Source organism: Anguilla rostrata, chromosome 8 (genome assembly GCF_018555375.3).
Source record: "Anguilla rostrata isolate EN2019 chromosome 8, ASM1855537v3, whole genome shotgun sequence".
Taxonomy (NCBI): domain Eukaryota; kingdom Metazoa; phylum Chordata; class Actinopteri; order Anguilliformes; family Anguillidae; genus Anguilla; species Anguilla rostrata.
The window spans coordinates 46,352,219-46,367,919 of NC_057940.1; the positions used below are offsets into that span (position 1 = coordinate 46,352,219).

Sequence of the window (15,701 nt, forward strand, 5' to 3'; positions counted from 1 at the left end):
AACCTTCAGCCCTTATTGAAATACATTTATCAAGTTGCCATAAGGTCCCTATGATATTATATATGATTGCTTACATAACGCTTTCTGTTAGTCATATTTTTAAATCATAAGCCAGCAATAGTTTTACCTGTTATATATACATGATCTCTTTTTTTATTTCAAACTGAAAGAGAACAACTTCATTTTTGCCAAGTTAATTTCATTTTTGCCACTTCATTTCTACCTCATGTTTAAATACAATCTACTCTAAATTACTATTGTAAATGGTATTGTAATGTGCTTCATTTAACCCATTTTCAAAGTCTCTGTGATGCTCACATCTGAAGTTATAAAGCCTTAAATTGAACACCCCTAAATGGGCGAGGGTTGCCCAGATTTGCTTGCTTTGCTGGACTGCTTGAACCATTGGGATTAAGAAAGAAAAAGGCCCAATGGATTCCGAAGACCTTTTTTTTTTTCTTTTGCTCTCATGGATTACTGGAGTTTATGAACTGAAATGATGGACTTTTCTTTTTGTTCCTCATATTTTGGATTTTTTTAAATCTTTTTGGTTTTTTGTGAACTTTTTCAGCTGTGGACTGAGATCTGTGACTTTATCAGTAGAGCAGACAAAGACTTTTAGCCTTTAACATCTTGTATTGATTCTCTCTACTGTTTCACTGAGTTGCATATATTAATACAACTATCTTTTTGAGCTTGACCCACGTTCCTTCTTCTTCTTCTTTTTCTTCTTCTTCTTATTATTATTATTAGGGGTCCAAGCAGCGAAGCTGGTGGAACCCTATTGTGTCTGTTAGGATTATTATTAGGGGTCCAAGCAGAGAAGCTGGTGGAACCCTATTGTGTCTGTTAGGATTATTATTATTTTTTATTTTTTATTTTTATTTTTTTTTTCTGCTAAAAGTGTCTGAGGCTCAGCAACAATATTTCCTAGAGCAACCAAATTTGGTAGGTGGGTTCCTATGGCCCTCCACTACTCAGGAAGTACAAATCACCTATGTTGGCCAGATGGTGGCGCTATAACAAATGGTCATGCGTAAAAAGGCCATAACTCCCACACCATAAGTCAGACCAATACAAAACTTAATCGACCTGTGCATCTGAACGTGCTCTAAAACTTTGCTATTGGGACCACCTATGTCCGCCATATTGTTTGCCCGCCATTTTGACTTTTTAGTTGCGTCGTGGAAGCTTTCTCCGCTAAAGGTGTCTGAGGCTCAGCAACCATAAGTTGTAGACCAACCAAATTTGGTAGGTGGGTTCCTATGGCCCCCCAATACCCAGGCACTACAAATCACCTATGTCGGTCAGATGGTGGTGCTATAACAAAGGGTCATGTTTAAAAGGTCATAACTCCATAAGGCCATAACTCCACACCATAAGTTAGATCAACACAACACTTCATTGCCCGATGCATCTGAATGTGCTCTACAACTTTGCTATTGGGACCACCTATGTCCGCCATATTGTTTGCCTGCCATTTGGACTTTTTTATTAGTTGGGGTGCGGTAGAGCTGTAGCTCCACATCTAAAGTGTTACGACATCTAGTAAACTTCTTTACGGCAAGCGGCAAGAAGACATCCATGGCGACTCAACTAAGTAATCTGACACCATTGGTTCTGGTTTTTATTAGCGAGGGGAGGGTCTGAACTTCATAATGGACAATATTATCTATCTGGTCATTCATAAAAATATTCTTTCACCACTCAAAAATCGTATTCCATCATAGCAACAAGATAAACCTGACAATAGCCCTAAGATATGTCAATACGGTGGTGAAAACGCTGCTCACTGAGTAACGAAGTAAACGAGACAATGTTTTAAAAAATTATACCATGTCATTCTACAGTCAATATCTAGGACTAAATATTGAATAAATATACAACCTTACCGTTGGGTTTACGCATAGAGATGTCCCTTTTGAGACTGAGTGGTCATATATTGTCTTGGACAATCCGTTTGTGAAATATACGCTCATCTGTGATGCCTGGGTACCTTCAAAAATAGCTGTGCGTAATACCACACCTGTATTTTACGGCGTTGTCACCCTTTTTAGTACAGCCTGGCTTGATTTACAATTCATTTATTCAGTAGGTGACAGTATAAGCTTTCTAATGACGTGTAACATGTCTGATTTTGCTTTTGGAATAGCGTTTTATCGGTCAGCGTAACCTCAATAAGTCCTCAATAATAATGGTATTTTTCAAGGAATTACGAAAAATCGTTGACAACGTTTCGTTAGGTGCAACGTCTTTTAATGCTACCATATATAGAGCGAATGCCATGGTAAGAAAATGTTCGGTTACGCTAACCTATAAAACGCTATTCCAAAAGAAAAATTCAACATCGTTAGAAAGCTTATACTCTCACCTACTGATTGAGCGTCCGCCATTGTAGCAACCTCACACAGTAAACAAACATAGGCTACTACCACACGGCTTTATTTATGGGCGGTGGCTTGACCGAAACTAAGTGACAATAGCCAACGAAATCAAACATGCTAATTAAAATGCACCCCCATCACGCCTCCAAAACCCGGCTGTAAGAATCACTAAAACAAGCCGACTTTGCTGACAAATTATAAGTATTTAGTGACCCTAAAAATATTGTTTATTCTATTGAGTGACTTCTTCAACACTTTAACTTTCGTAATATGAAAAAAAGGAAAACAAAAAAAAAATTTTAAAAACCTTTTTTGCCTCCTAGCGTGATTTCAAGATTTGCGACTTGCGAACCTTTCCTCCAGCACCCGTCACATATGTGTCTGACGTAGTGTTGCACGGTACACCGAAACTTCAGGACCTTTTCGGTACATAAAAAAAAAAAAAAAAAAACGGTTTGGTATTAGAGTTTTCCGACATTCGGTACTTTTAGGTCAAATATAAAAGCCAGGGAAATGTGTCTCTCGCATTACTGATTGACAGGATGAAAGGTGTAATTTGTCAGAATCTTCACTAGATGGCAGTAGCAACCAAGCGGCCAAAACCAGACTTCGTTTTTGAAGCTCATTTCCTGGTCTTGTTGTTCCTGGTTGCTCACTAGCGCCACTGCGGTTGGCTCCACTATAGGTGTTTTCATATCCGGTTTCCATTTAAGTCTATGGTACAAATGCGATCAAAATACAAAGTCAATAATTTTTTCTCACAAGAACAAATAGTCACAATATGTGTATTTTATTCGTCTTATGACTGTCCATGGGACGATTTCATGATTTATTGTGTCATTTGGGCACTGTTATAATGTTTGTTGTAGACCAATGAGGTACAGTTTGCATCACTTCCTGATTACTGCGGAGGACTAAGCTACAGTAGGGGCTACAGTCTATGGTCATCGTTCACGGTCCACCTGTGCGAAGTCAGAAAATGCAAGCATCCCATTTCGTAGTGATTTCATTATGGCGTGTGCTATTTACAGCTGCACTAGACGACCATAGTCGTCATTTTTAGCCAAGTCATTTTTACTATTTCCTTTAGCCTACTTAACCAAATAATTCGTTGACAGAATGCGTAATCAGCTAACGCTTATTTGCTACATTTGGTAGTCCAATCCTAAAACAGTTCGCAACTTCGGCTACCAAGCCATTTGACTAGCTAGCTAACCCAAACCGCCAAATATTGTTTGACGGCTTGTCAGTCGTGTACATTCCGTTAATAGCTACCTGGGCCATGCTTCACGGATGTGACAAAGCTACTATAATCCCGATTTTTGGAGTCTTAAGGTTTAGGCTATTTGCTGGATAATAAACAACACACAATGAAATCACAAGAGAATTTAACGAAATTAACCATCATTGTAAGACTGGCATTTAGAAAGGAACATGTTTAGCATTTAAGAGACCGACAAGAGCATTATATTGGCTTTTCTCCATTGGTTTTGATGATCTACAAGAAAAAAATAAAATAATAATAATTAGAAATTCATTGTACATTATTTTTGTCTTCATGCACCAGGTGGAAAACTTGCTCTACAAAGTGCGTTGTCATATTTACACGCCTGCAGATCAGTTATTAAAATACTTGGTAGATTTGTTAATCACCGCTGATAGTGTGAATTTTTATTCGTTTAAAAGTGACTTGCGAACGATCGGTCAGCTAGCGTCACCCAGCAAGTGAACACCACAAACGGCGATGGAGTAGCAGTTACAGGCTCATTAACTGACTGTGGCGAAAACCTACGGTGATAACTTGCTCGGTTAACAGCAGGTCTACCAGACAGTTAGTTATATGAAAATTAGCCTAGTCAAAAATCACCAGTACACATCTCTGATTGATTGACCATCAGTGTAGTCGATGTTCTTCCTCCGTGGTTCATATTGCTAATGTGTGAGCTAATAGCCTACCTAGCTCACTGGCAAGCTATGCTAGCTAAGCATATTCGTTTTGCTGAGAAACATAAATTGAAGATAACTGAACATAATTTTATTATTAATGTCATACATATAACGTGATTACATGACACAGTCACAGATGGAAATTAAACTCCGTAAACATTTGATAATATATTTTAAAACATAACGGCAGACAGTCAGCTAGCCTCAAGTTCGTTCTGTAATCGTTCGTTCAGGTTGATCGGCTTTTCCGCACCGGACTGTCAATCACATTGTAAAAATCACAGAACCGCTTAACTCTATGGTTTTGCCTCCAAATCGACAACATGGCCACGCCCGCAATTCAGATTCAAAACGTGTTTTAGAGACCCACAGAGAGTCAATGGGTGACGTCACAGTAGCTTTGTCCATATTTTTTACAGTCTCTAGTAGCAACTAAGGTAGCTAAGTCAGGTGACGTGCGCTTGTCCATTCCTCCTCGTTGATACAGTGCAAGCTTCGAATCAGTACACTTCAGTTGCAATAGGTGTTCTAATTTGGAAATATTTTATTATAGGAAGATGCTGCATTGTTATTAAAATATATAATGCTCAATGCATTTGATTACATACAAATTCTAGACATGCTAAATGCAACCAGTATAAATATTTGTATAAACAATGAACAGACAGAGTGCACATACCTGTACAAGTCAATAATAAAAAAAATGCTCTGTAACATGCAGTCTCTTCCACGCACACGGGTCGTCAATCCCCTGTTAACGGATAAACACGCAGAAAACCCTATAGCACTTGGAAACACGTGTCTACTATAAAACTTGCAAAAAGCGCATTTACAATGTTTATATTCAACCGACACATAGCTGCATGTTTACAATCTCAAAACTAACATTTATAATTGCATAACGCTATGTTTGTGTTGTCTACAAACTATAATACGCACCTCCTCTCAGTTCGCAAAGCACGGACTGAGAGTCATGCAGCATTTACGTCACAACTGCGACCTCTTAAAGCGACAGTACAGGTATTAACACACCCATTTAAACAGACTACAAAACGCGCCTTGAACGTAAAGAAAACCGAAGGTCTTCAATATTTATCAGGATTTGGTGAAGTTCCAAACAGAAAAATAAAGATATAATTTTAACCTGGTTACATTAGTCCTAAAGGAACCTCTGAGTATTGAGTTGTGAGTAAGAAGATTTAAGATATGAGTTTCTAAAAAATTCCTAGCCTTATGCCCTATTCGCACAGGACTAGTATTACCTGGGGACCTCTAGTAATTTGTAATAATTGCGGAGGTCGTCTGTGATCTTAATCCCGTGCGAGTCTGCCATGTCCGTAATTTGTAAAGTAAAAATTTCACCACAAATTACCTACCATATTTCGCCAAACACAGAGGTCATGTGATAATATTAGTCCCGTGTGAATCGGCATCTCTGTGATTTGGGGTCGTATTTTACTGTTACGCAGAGCAGAGCCTTGACATTTTCAATCATATCTGGGGAGATAATGTCAGTAAATTCATAGACATATAGACGCCGCATTAGCCTTTGGATCGCACGTCAATGTCGCCGCCATATTGGACCAGGCAAGGCTGGCCTGAAAACAAATATAAGTAAACGGGGGAGCTGCGGTTTTTCTGGATAAAAAGCACTGTAACGTTTACATTTCTCAACCATTTTCAATGAGTCGTTTTTATATTCAAGGGTTTATGATCTACGTGGAGTACAAAAAAAGTTTTATCTCCAGTTACTTAGAACCTCGATAGTTAGGCTGTAATCGCTGCTAGACGCTCTAGACTCTCAAGAGAGGAGTGTGTATCAACGTTAGGTTTACATGACCTGAATTACTTACGTGGTGGAAAATAATTCATTGTCATAAGGAATTGCCACAGTTCATTTTAACCTGGCAAGCTGGCTAGAAAGTAATAAATGCATTGCTAGCTAACTTGAGTAGGATTGTAAGCATCAAATAACCTTGATTGTAAGGCTAGCTTTGCTTGTTGCCTACCTACACACTCCTCTCTTGAGCGTCTAGCAGCGATTATAGCCTGACTATCGAGATTCTAAGTAACTGGAGATGTACTCCACGTAGATCATAAACCCTTGAATATAAAAACGACTCATTGAAATCGGTTGAGAAATGTAAACGTCATAGTGCTTTTTATCCAGAAAAACCACAGCTCCCCCGTTTACTTGTATTTGTTTTCAGGCCAGTCTTGCCTGGTCCAATATGATGGCGACGATGACGTATCGCAGCAACGGGCCGAAGCAGTCAATGCGGCGTCTATGAGTAAATTTGAGTAAAATACAGACTTCGCTTATCCCGTGTGAATGCGCCGCACGCAACACAGACGTGGGGGGGTAATTTCTAAATCACATGAGGTCCCCAGGTAATACTAGTCCCATGCGAATAGGGCTTTAAAGGAACCTCTGAGTACCAAGCCAGATAACAATTTTCAGGATATGAGTTTCTAATAAACAGATTCCAAGTCTCAAAGGGACTGCTCAGTACTAAGCCAGACATAAAAAAAAATAAAAAATAAAATCCCTTGCGTGGAAAACAAAGCCTGAGGGGGGTAGCTAAAGGGGACCAGAGCTCTGAGGCGCAGGTTTGCTGCTCAACAATACAGTGTATATACCAAATTTTGGGTATGTGATCCATGACCCCCAGCCTAACCAATAACTAAAATAAATAAAACACAGCTTTCCTTACAGTTTGGCATAGTCAATAGGATTTGATTTTCCTTTACGGTTTTGGCGTAGTCAGCAAGATACATCTCATCTTCTTGACCTTAGTCTTTTGGTCCCTGTCTCAAATTTTCCCTTGGCTTAGTCGGCGAGATAACAATTTTACTTTACATGTGGAATACAGCTATTATGGCCTTAAGCTATTATGCTTTACTCAAACTTTCCCTAGTTGTATTTTGTAAAGACAAGCTCCCAAACATGAGCTGCGATGGGGAGACACTGCACCCATTGCGATACTGAAAAGTTGCTTGAAACACTTGTTGGGGCACAGATCATATATTTTAGAGCCGCATGAGCCAGTGCTGGGTGTGTCATTAGCCAACAACCTGAGTATGTAATGTTTTAACTCTAGAAAGGTCTCGTTTTTTTTACTGCGTACTACCGCCAAACTGATGGCCAGCGGCGTCAGGTGTATCCAGCATTACCGCATCGATTTCTGCAAAATGTATTGAGGCCTATTACAGGAACCATGAGAAAAGTGCTAAAATGTGCATGGCAAAACACAAGATGGAAAAAGTAGTTCAATGTAAAGTGCAATATTTTTAAAAGTTATTTCTTTTGTCATTCAACACATTTCTCCCTCCCTTATCCTGAAAGTGTGCATTTACACAGCTATGCACCATCGCTGTCTTATCAATTCCATGGAGAACGCGCAGCTTTGGTGGTTTGTTGGAACTGCACATTCACAATTCGGTTATATTTTACGCAGTTGCCATGTAGCTATTCTATTCAGTTTATTCAGTTCAAAGTCAGTTTCAGAGAAAACATGGAAATATGTCAGTGGCGTTGTCTTTGCGGAGTACTAAGCCTATCATTTCTATAACTACAGCATCCACAGTTATTCATCCCCACTCTAAAGGCTTTATCAGCCTCATCACAATTGCAGTGAATTAATTTAGTGTGATTGTGTGTGCGAAATTACTTTCGACAGTGCTTTATTGGGAAATTCTTATCAAAGCACCGGTCATTCAATTGTTGAATAGCGTGCTGTAGTAGACAGCGACACGTTGTTGTCTATTGTCTAGCGGTTAGTTTTGTGAAGAAAATGGCACAGACTGCCTGTATTTCTTTACTGAGTCGCTTTTCTTCGAATTATAAAAACACAGTTATTTGTGGAAGGAGGAGGATATAGCATTCACGGCACTGGAGTAATTTTCATTATAAAGTCCCCAATGTGCAATGGCCTTGCTTTGATCTGTCTAGTGTTAAAGGAAACTCTCACTGCAGGTGTGTGTGTGTGTATGTCTAATTGAGAAACTTGGTGCTGACTTCAGAGCGAATCGCATCAATGAGATGGGAAAATATTTCTGAATCTGAAAAATATTGGCCAAATTTTGGAGGAGAAAAAATTTGGGGAAAACATATTATTTTAGTGTTGCTGAAAGTAGTATTTATATTTGTATTCAGCACCATCCCTACTCTCCAGCCTTGGTGCGCATGACAGTGAAGCAATGAATTGAGAGGACATCAGAGATTAAAGCCTCTGTTGCTGCTATCTGTGCAACACTTAATAAAAGTGCCTTCCTGCATTAATCCTCCAGTCTCTCCGAGACATGTCTGCCATGATTCTCATATTAACATAATGGCATACAATACTCTCTAAATACAACACACCTCACTGAGGCTGCTGTCTTCTTTCCTGTGCTCTTAACTGGCCATGTCTCTGGCACATTTGTCTGAGTTGTTAATGCAGAAAGGGATTTTAAGATTTGCCCCCTGTCTCTCCAGAGTATCTCCAGGTCCTCTCAAAAACAGAGCTGGGTTTAAACCAGCTCTGGCCAGGGTCCAGTGATGTGAGACATGCTGAAATGAACAGAAATAGCTTGAGACAGGAGAATAAGCCTGGAGCCCAGAACAGTCTGAAAATCTCCCCTGCTAAAACATTATCCACTTCCTGTTTTTCCCTTAACATAGAAATATGTGTTGTGTCTTCTTCATGCTAAAAGATGAAGTCAGGGCCCATTTCACCTCAGGCTTTTTTGATTTGGCTTACAAGACAGTTTTGTGACCTGCCTCTTAATGGTGCAGCATGAATTGGAATGAATTTGGACCACCACTCTTCACATGCTTAACCACTTCGTGCAATGTCCATAGTGATCGGCATGCCGGCGTGCCTAGATTGCTCAGTTCAGACATTCTGTGCTCCTGCAACCAATGTATGAGTTGAAAACACAAACTTGGTGTTCTAGCTTTATTCGTAGATGATTCAGGACAACTATGCCGAATACAGAGTTTTGCAGCACCACCATTGTCGCACTGGTCGTGCATTTACCAAGCCCTTCCCTGCAGTCTCATCTGTAACTACACTGCTCACGCATGACACACAATAGCATCTGGGCTTACAGGAAAACATTCTTTTACCACTAAAAATGTGTATTCTGTCATAGCAGCAAGATAAAGCCAACAATAGCCAAAGGTATGCCAGTACAGCTGTGAAAAACTCTAATCTCTGAACGCTGAAACAAACAAGAGGAATTTTTCAAAAATTATACCATGTCATTCTACTGTCAATATCTGCAACTAAATATGGAATAAATATACAAGCTTGTAATTCCCACTTGAAAATGATGCAACAGGGAGTTTTTTTAGTCAAGTTGATTTGTAGTGAAATATATTATTATGTTGTGATTTACAGCAATGCATAATTTAGACATTTTGGATGGATTTGGAGACACTGCTTACTTTTTGATTCATAGATCTTTGGTAGTTCTGTGTATCCAATCTTAGATTTGACTCACTTGTGGTCTTTAGTAGTTCTGTGTATCCACGCTTAGATTTGACGCACTTGTGGTCAAGGAGTTTTTGATCCAGGACATGTATAATTTAACCTGCTGTATATTTGCAGTCTCTCAGTATTTCATTGCAAACTAAAAAGAGCAAATTCATTTTTGATTTTTTTTCTAAGACAATTGCATTTCTGGCACTTTTATATTCATAATTTATGAAGAAATAATCTAAATTGTTAGTATTGTAAATGGTACTTCATTTAAGCCATTTTTCAAGTCTCTGTGATGCTCACATCTGGGGTTGTAAAACTTTAAATAGGGCACCCCCTAAATGGGCAAGGATTGGCCAGATTTGGCATGTGCACAAAGGGGTTAACAAGGGAAACAGGAAAGGGCAGAGGAGGGGAGGTATAATTCATCCTATGGAAATTGATATTTATGCTAAAATCATTCTTTACTGCTTATTTTTATTAAATTATTATTTTATTAAATTACTTTATGCTTTGTTTTAAAGTGTGATAAAAATATGGGTCTTATGATGTGGTCATAGCATCTCATATTATGGAGTTGGAATGTCACAGGAGCATTAAATTAATTGTATCTGCTTTATGCAGTTTTATGCATCAGAATGCATGCTTGTGGACAATGCTTATTTTTTCAATGTATGAGTGTATGCTTCCATTAATCCTGCTTTTAGAAATTTTTTTTTGCAGAAATCTTACCCCAGTGTAGGATTTCAAGTGGCAAGCAATGCAACTTGGAAAGTCAGTTCCATACAGTCGAGCAGTTATACATGCCACAACTGATTTTTACTACAAAGTGCTAACACAGGGTTTACAGGCAATGTGCAAACAGTCTCAGTATGAGTAAGTAAAGTACCAAGTAATGGTGTGTACTGATAATATGTGAAGTTCTCCACTGGACATTTTGTGCATCTATTTAAAAGTATTTGAAGTATTTTCATGGAGACCCTGTCAATGTAAATGTTGTCACTTGTTTGTTCCAATGGCCCCTGTTTCTCTGTATAGCGGAGTGCGGCTCATCCATCACCAACAATGAAGGAATCCTGTTGTCGCCAAACTATCCTATGAACTATGAGAACAACCATGAGTGCATCTACAGCATCCAAGTGCAGGCGGGAAAGGGCATCAATATCTCAGCCAGAACGTTCCACCTGGCCCAGGGTGATATCTTAAAGGTAGGCCAGCCACATAGTCTACTTATCACCTGCATGTTAAAATTTCTTAACCCAGGGAGCTGTCCTAAATATCTTCTGCCCCTCTCTCCATAGATCTATGATGGGAAAGGCAACTCAGCACATTTGCTAGGGGCATTCACTGGCTCTGCAATGATAGGCCTCACACTCATCAGCACTTCAAATCACCTGTGGCTGGAGTTCTACTCTGATACTGAGTTCACAGGAGAGGGCTTCAAGCTAGTCTACTCCAGTAAGTCACACCAGTGCTAGCGCATCTTCAGATTAAGTGTCATCAAATTCAATTAATATTCAGTTTTATATTGACCATTTTCTCACATACAAGGCCAGACGCTGTCAGACAGTGACCTGCTTTATCAATTAATCTAGCAGCAGGATACTTTACTATTAACTGTGAGTCATTTTTATGGTAATTTTATGGTACTATTTTTGCTCATAAGATTTCAGCAATCATTACGTTAATTTTACTGTTGTACTGTACAGTATGTACAATGTAACACTTTTCTGTGAATGGAATTTAACAGTTCACAAATATAGAATAGTCAAACAGAGTTTTTTTGTCTGTTGATCTGTCAATTCAATTCAATTCAGTAAACAAAACAATTTACACCATCACCTGACGTCACATACAACAGAAATTCCACTAAATAATTCAGACATTGTTTTAATTTTATTTTAATTTACCTACTGCTTTATGGTCCTGCATTAGTAAAATCATTATAAACAACTGTATGACTTAAAGGTGTGGTGCATCAGCTGTACGAGACAACAGAGGAAGAGAAGGTTGCTGTAGAGATCATGCCCTGTCTTCAAAAGACATTACAGTATTATTTAATTATTTTTTCCCTCTGTATACTTTAATTATGATATTGCCTGATAGAAACAGTGATTATGGAGAATGATAATGTCACATTTTTCAATAGTATCTTCATTATTGCGCTGAATTTCTCAGTTAACCTTGCACTTCATCTTCATTTTTCTTCTTAGAAAAATTAGCAGAGTTAATTAATAGTAGATTTGTGGGCGAGTCTTGTGTTATCCGTAAGGTAGCTGACTCTCAAGCCATATGCAAATCCCAATTGTGAGGAGGGATTCAATCCCTAGCCATCACTCTTTTTTCAGCTGTGGTCTCTTTTCTGTCTCTTATTCTCACTACCTGTTTGAATAAACCAGTCTGCCCTGTTTGAATAAACAGGGCAGACTGTCCCACTCTTCTTTTAAAAAACAGATTGCTATTGGTAATGGTCACATTAATTGCCAGGTTACGTTGAAAACAGAAACAGTGGAAAGATGTCACAATCTGAGAGGAAAAAAAACATTGTGATTTTAATCAATTGGAAGAAGGTTCTGAAAGAGCGCCCAAGAAAGTTCCAAATAAATCCTAAATATTTCTGTCTGTCCAAAGCAATGCCTTTCTACTCATTTCCAGTCCAGAGGTGATATTTGGGTACATCTGTTTCCTCCAATCTCTCAGGTTTTGAGCTTTCACACTGTGAGGACCCTGGGATGCCCCAGTTTGGGTTCAAGGTCAGTGACCAGGGCCATTTCTCTGGCAGCACCATCACCTACAGGTGCAACCCAGGCTACACTCTGCATGGCAGCAGCATCCTGAAGTGTATGACTGGAGAAAGACGGGCATGGGATAATCCTCTACCCTCCTGCATAGGTAACATGCCTACAGAGACATGGACATGCACTCACTAGCCTTAGCATTCTGAAAATTCATAGTGCTTAATTCAAAATTTTGTATTAAAATTTTGTATAAAAATGCAACACCTTACATTTTTAACAAGTTAGCTCAATTAATAATTAAGGTTGGATTTAAGAGCTTTTTTGGAATGAGAGCTGTATGTTAAGTCAAGTGTTTTTATTTCCTTGCATCCAGAGGATGGGATTTGTATTGACATGTAGCTCACAGCTTTAAAAAACAGGGTGGACAATGCATTGACAATACAGTGGAAAAACACTTGACATGGGGTAACAAGTGCAGGTTTCAGGTGACAAAGTGTATGGTAATTGAGCATGTGGGTGTGTAGTGTGGACGTTTGTTAAAAGTCCTTACAGTGGTTGGGAGGAAACTGTATCTGAAGCGCGTGGTGTTAGCAGCCATTGACCAGCCATTTGACTGGTTATTTATTTGAGAATACAGCGATGTCCTCTGGAAATGTAGATCCTACGCTGCTTATGTGTTCACTGCCACTTCATAAATATGTTAGCTAGCTCGCTCGCTTGATAATGAGGATTGATAAATATAGTGGTTGTGTAAACGCATTTAATTAAAAACTTTCACTAAATATACATACATTCATTGCGGCAATCGAATCTGTGCAGACAGGTCTTGCAGTGGAGAATATTGGATGAGGCACGAGTGACAAACGTCTTATTACAGAAGTAGCGCGTCAGCTGCTGCAGTTCACACTTGTATTAGAGCTCCCTCTACTGGATAAATATAGTAAATAGCTATTACAATGTTCGAACAGACAAGTACAGATAAATAATCTGTTTTTTTTTTGTTTATTATACTTATTTATAAATCGGGACACATCGGCTGCATAACTGCCGATCCCGATGTCGTCAAAAAAGTCAAATAATGGCCGATATATCGGCCAAACCGATACATCGGTCGGGCTCTAGTATGAACTAATACATATAGGAAGGTGTAATAATTATTACCTGTTTAACACAACCACTAATTATTCATTCTTTTTTGTTTTATGTTGATATTACTTTAGTTACAAATTACATGTATTGTGCCACAGAGTATCGATTGCAAAATATTGCATTAGTCATGAAAATCTGTTCATAAATGCAGTGTTCCATAATTTGTTGGCAGCACTGTATATGTGTGTGTATTTCTACAGTGCCCTCCATCATGTTTTTGGCAAACACAAAATGTTGATTAAGCTTTGTACTCCATTTTAGATTTGTAATCAAACAATTCAAATGTGGTTAAAGCACAGATTCTCTGCTTTTATAAAATTATATTTAAGGACTTAAGGCAGTCGGAGGGTTGCCAGTTCGATCCCCCGCCCTGGGCGTGTTGAAGTGTCCCTGAGCAAAATACCTAACCCCTAATTGCTCCCAACGAGCTGATTGGTACCTTGTATGGCAGCCTTTCACTGTTGGTGTGTGAGTGTGTGTGTGAATGGGTGAATGAGAGGCATCAATTGTAAAGCACTTTGGATAAAAGCGCTATATAAATGCAGTCCATTTACCATTTAATGTACTTCAGGGGTGGTTAATAAACCTTGACTTCGCCTTGACTGCATCACCACCCCCGTCCTCCATTATTTTTCAATAACGGGACTGCCCGTCGTGGTTTATTCCTTACATATATCCCCCCAACATTATGGGGTGAAACCAAAATGAAATCTGAGAAACTTCACTTTAACCACATGTGAATAAGTTTGATTACAAATCTAAAAGTGTGGAGTACAGAGCCAAATCAAGAAAAAAAATGTTTGTTCCAAACATTGTTGAAGGCACTGCATGCAGTCAGAAAAGGACAGTATTTATTGATATTCTATTGCATTTAACTATGTCTTCAGGACAAAACACATTTTTTAATTGTTTAATATATTTTGTGAAACAAGTCACCTAACACCCATCTCACCCATGTGAAAAAGTAAATTCCCTCATAGTTACCTAATCAACCAATTAACCAAATTTTAATTAGTAATTAAATTCAGCTGATTGAACACAAGCAGGCTTGATTACAGCCAGCCCTGTTGAATCTAAACCTCACTCATATGGGACTTTGCCATCAGATTGAAGTAGTCACCACAAAGTTTTTAAAATGCCACGGTCAAAGGAAATTCCAGACGAGATAAGAAAAAAAGTTGTTGAAATATATCAGTCTGGAAAGGGTTACAAAGCTATTTCTGTGGCTCTGGGACTCCACCACAGTGAGAGCCATTATCTCCAAATGGAGAACACTTGGAAAAGTGGTGAATTTTCCCATGAATGGCCGTCTTGCCAAAAATTTCTCCAAGGGTGCAGCAACAACTCATTCAGAAAATCACAAAAGATGCCAGAAGAACCATTTGGACAACATGGGTCCTATTATGTCTGGCTTAAATCTAAATTTCACACTAAGGACAGAATTTCAAACATGATGGTAGTAAGATGGTGTGGGGATGCTTTGCTGTCTTGGGACCTGAACAACTTGCTATTTATTGAAGGAACCATGAATTCTGCTCTATAACAGAAAATTATTGAGGGGAATGTCCAGTCATCTGTCTGTGTGCTAAAGCTGAAGCATAATTGAGCAAGCAAGACAATGATCCAAAACACGAATGCAAGTCCACATCCAAATGGCTGAAAAGAAACAAAGTTAAAGTGGCCTCGTTGAAGTCCTGAATTAAGTCCAGTATAGATGCTGTGGCAGGACCAGAAACAAGCAGCTCGAAAGCCTACCAAATGTTTAAATCAAAGCAGCTCTGCAAAGAACAGTGGGCTACAATTCCTCCACAGTGATGTGAAAGACTGATATCAAATTTGATAACATTTTTTAATTGAATTAATGAAATAATCATTTTTAAAATGTGTTTTGTGTTTGGTCAGGTTCCTTTCGCCTAATATTACCTTTTGAGGAACTCAGTGCGTTTCCACCGCAGGAACTAGGGTCTTAGTTCTGGGGGCTTTATTTTACCCCCCAAAAAGTTCCTGCTCGGGGGGTA

The 15,701-nt window shown here is 38.8% G+C and overlaps 1 protein-coding gene across 6 annotated transcripts in view; it reads left to right on the forward strand.

The window, feature by feature from the left end:
• Positions 1-15,701, forward strand: part of csmd3b (CUB and Sushi multiple domains 3b) — a 919,486-nt gene that overhangs the window by 442,111 nt on the left and 461,674 nt on the right. For all 6 annotated transcript variants that reach the window (XM_064348440.1, XM_064348441.1, XM_064348442.1 and 3 more), the window contains 3 exons: positions 10,835-11,004; positions 11,098-11,254; positions 12,497-12,688. In XM_064348440.1, coding sequence (XP_064204510.1) covers positions 10,835-11,004; positions 11,098-11,254; positions 12,497-12,688 — 519 coding nt within the window. The remainder of the gene's footprint in view (positions 1-10,834; positions 11,005-11,097; positions 11,255-12,496; positions 12,689-15,701) is intronic.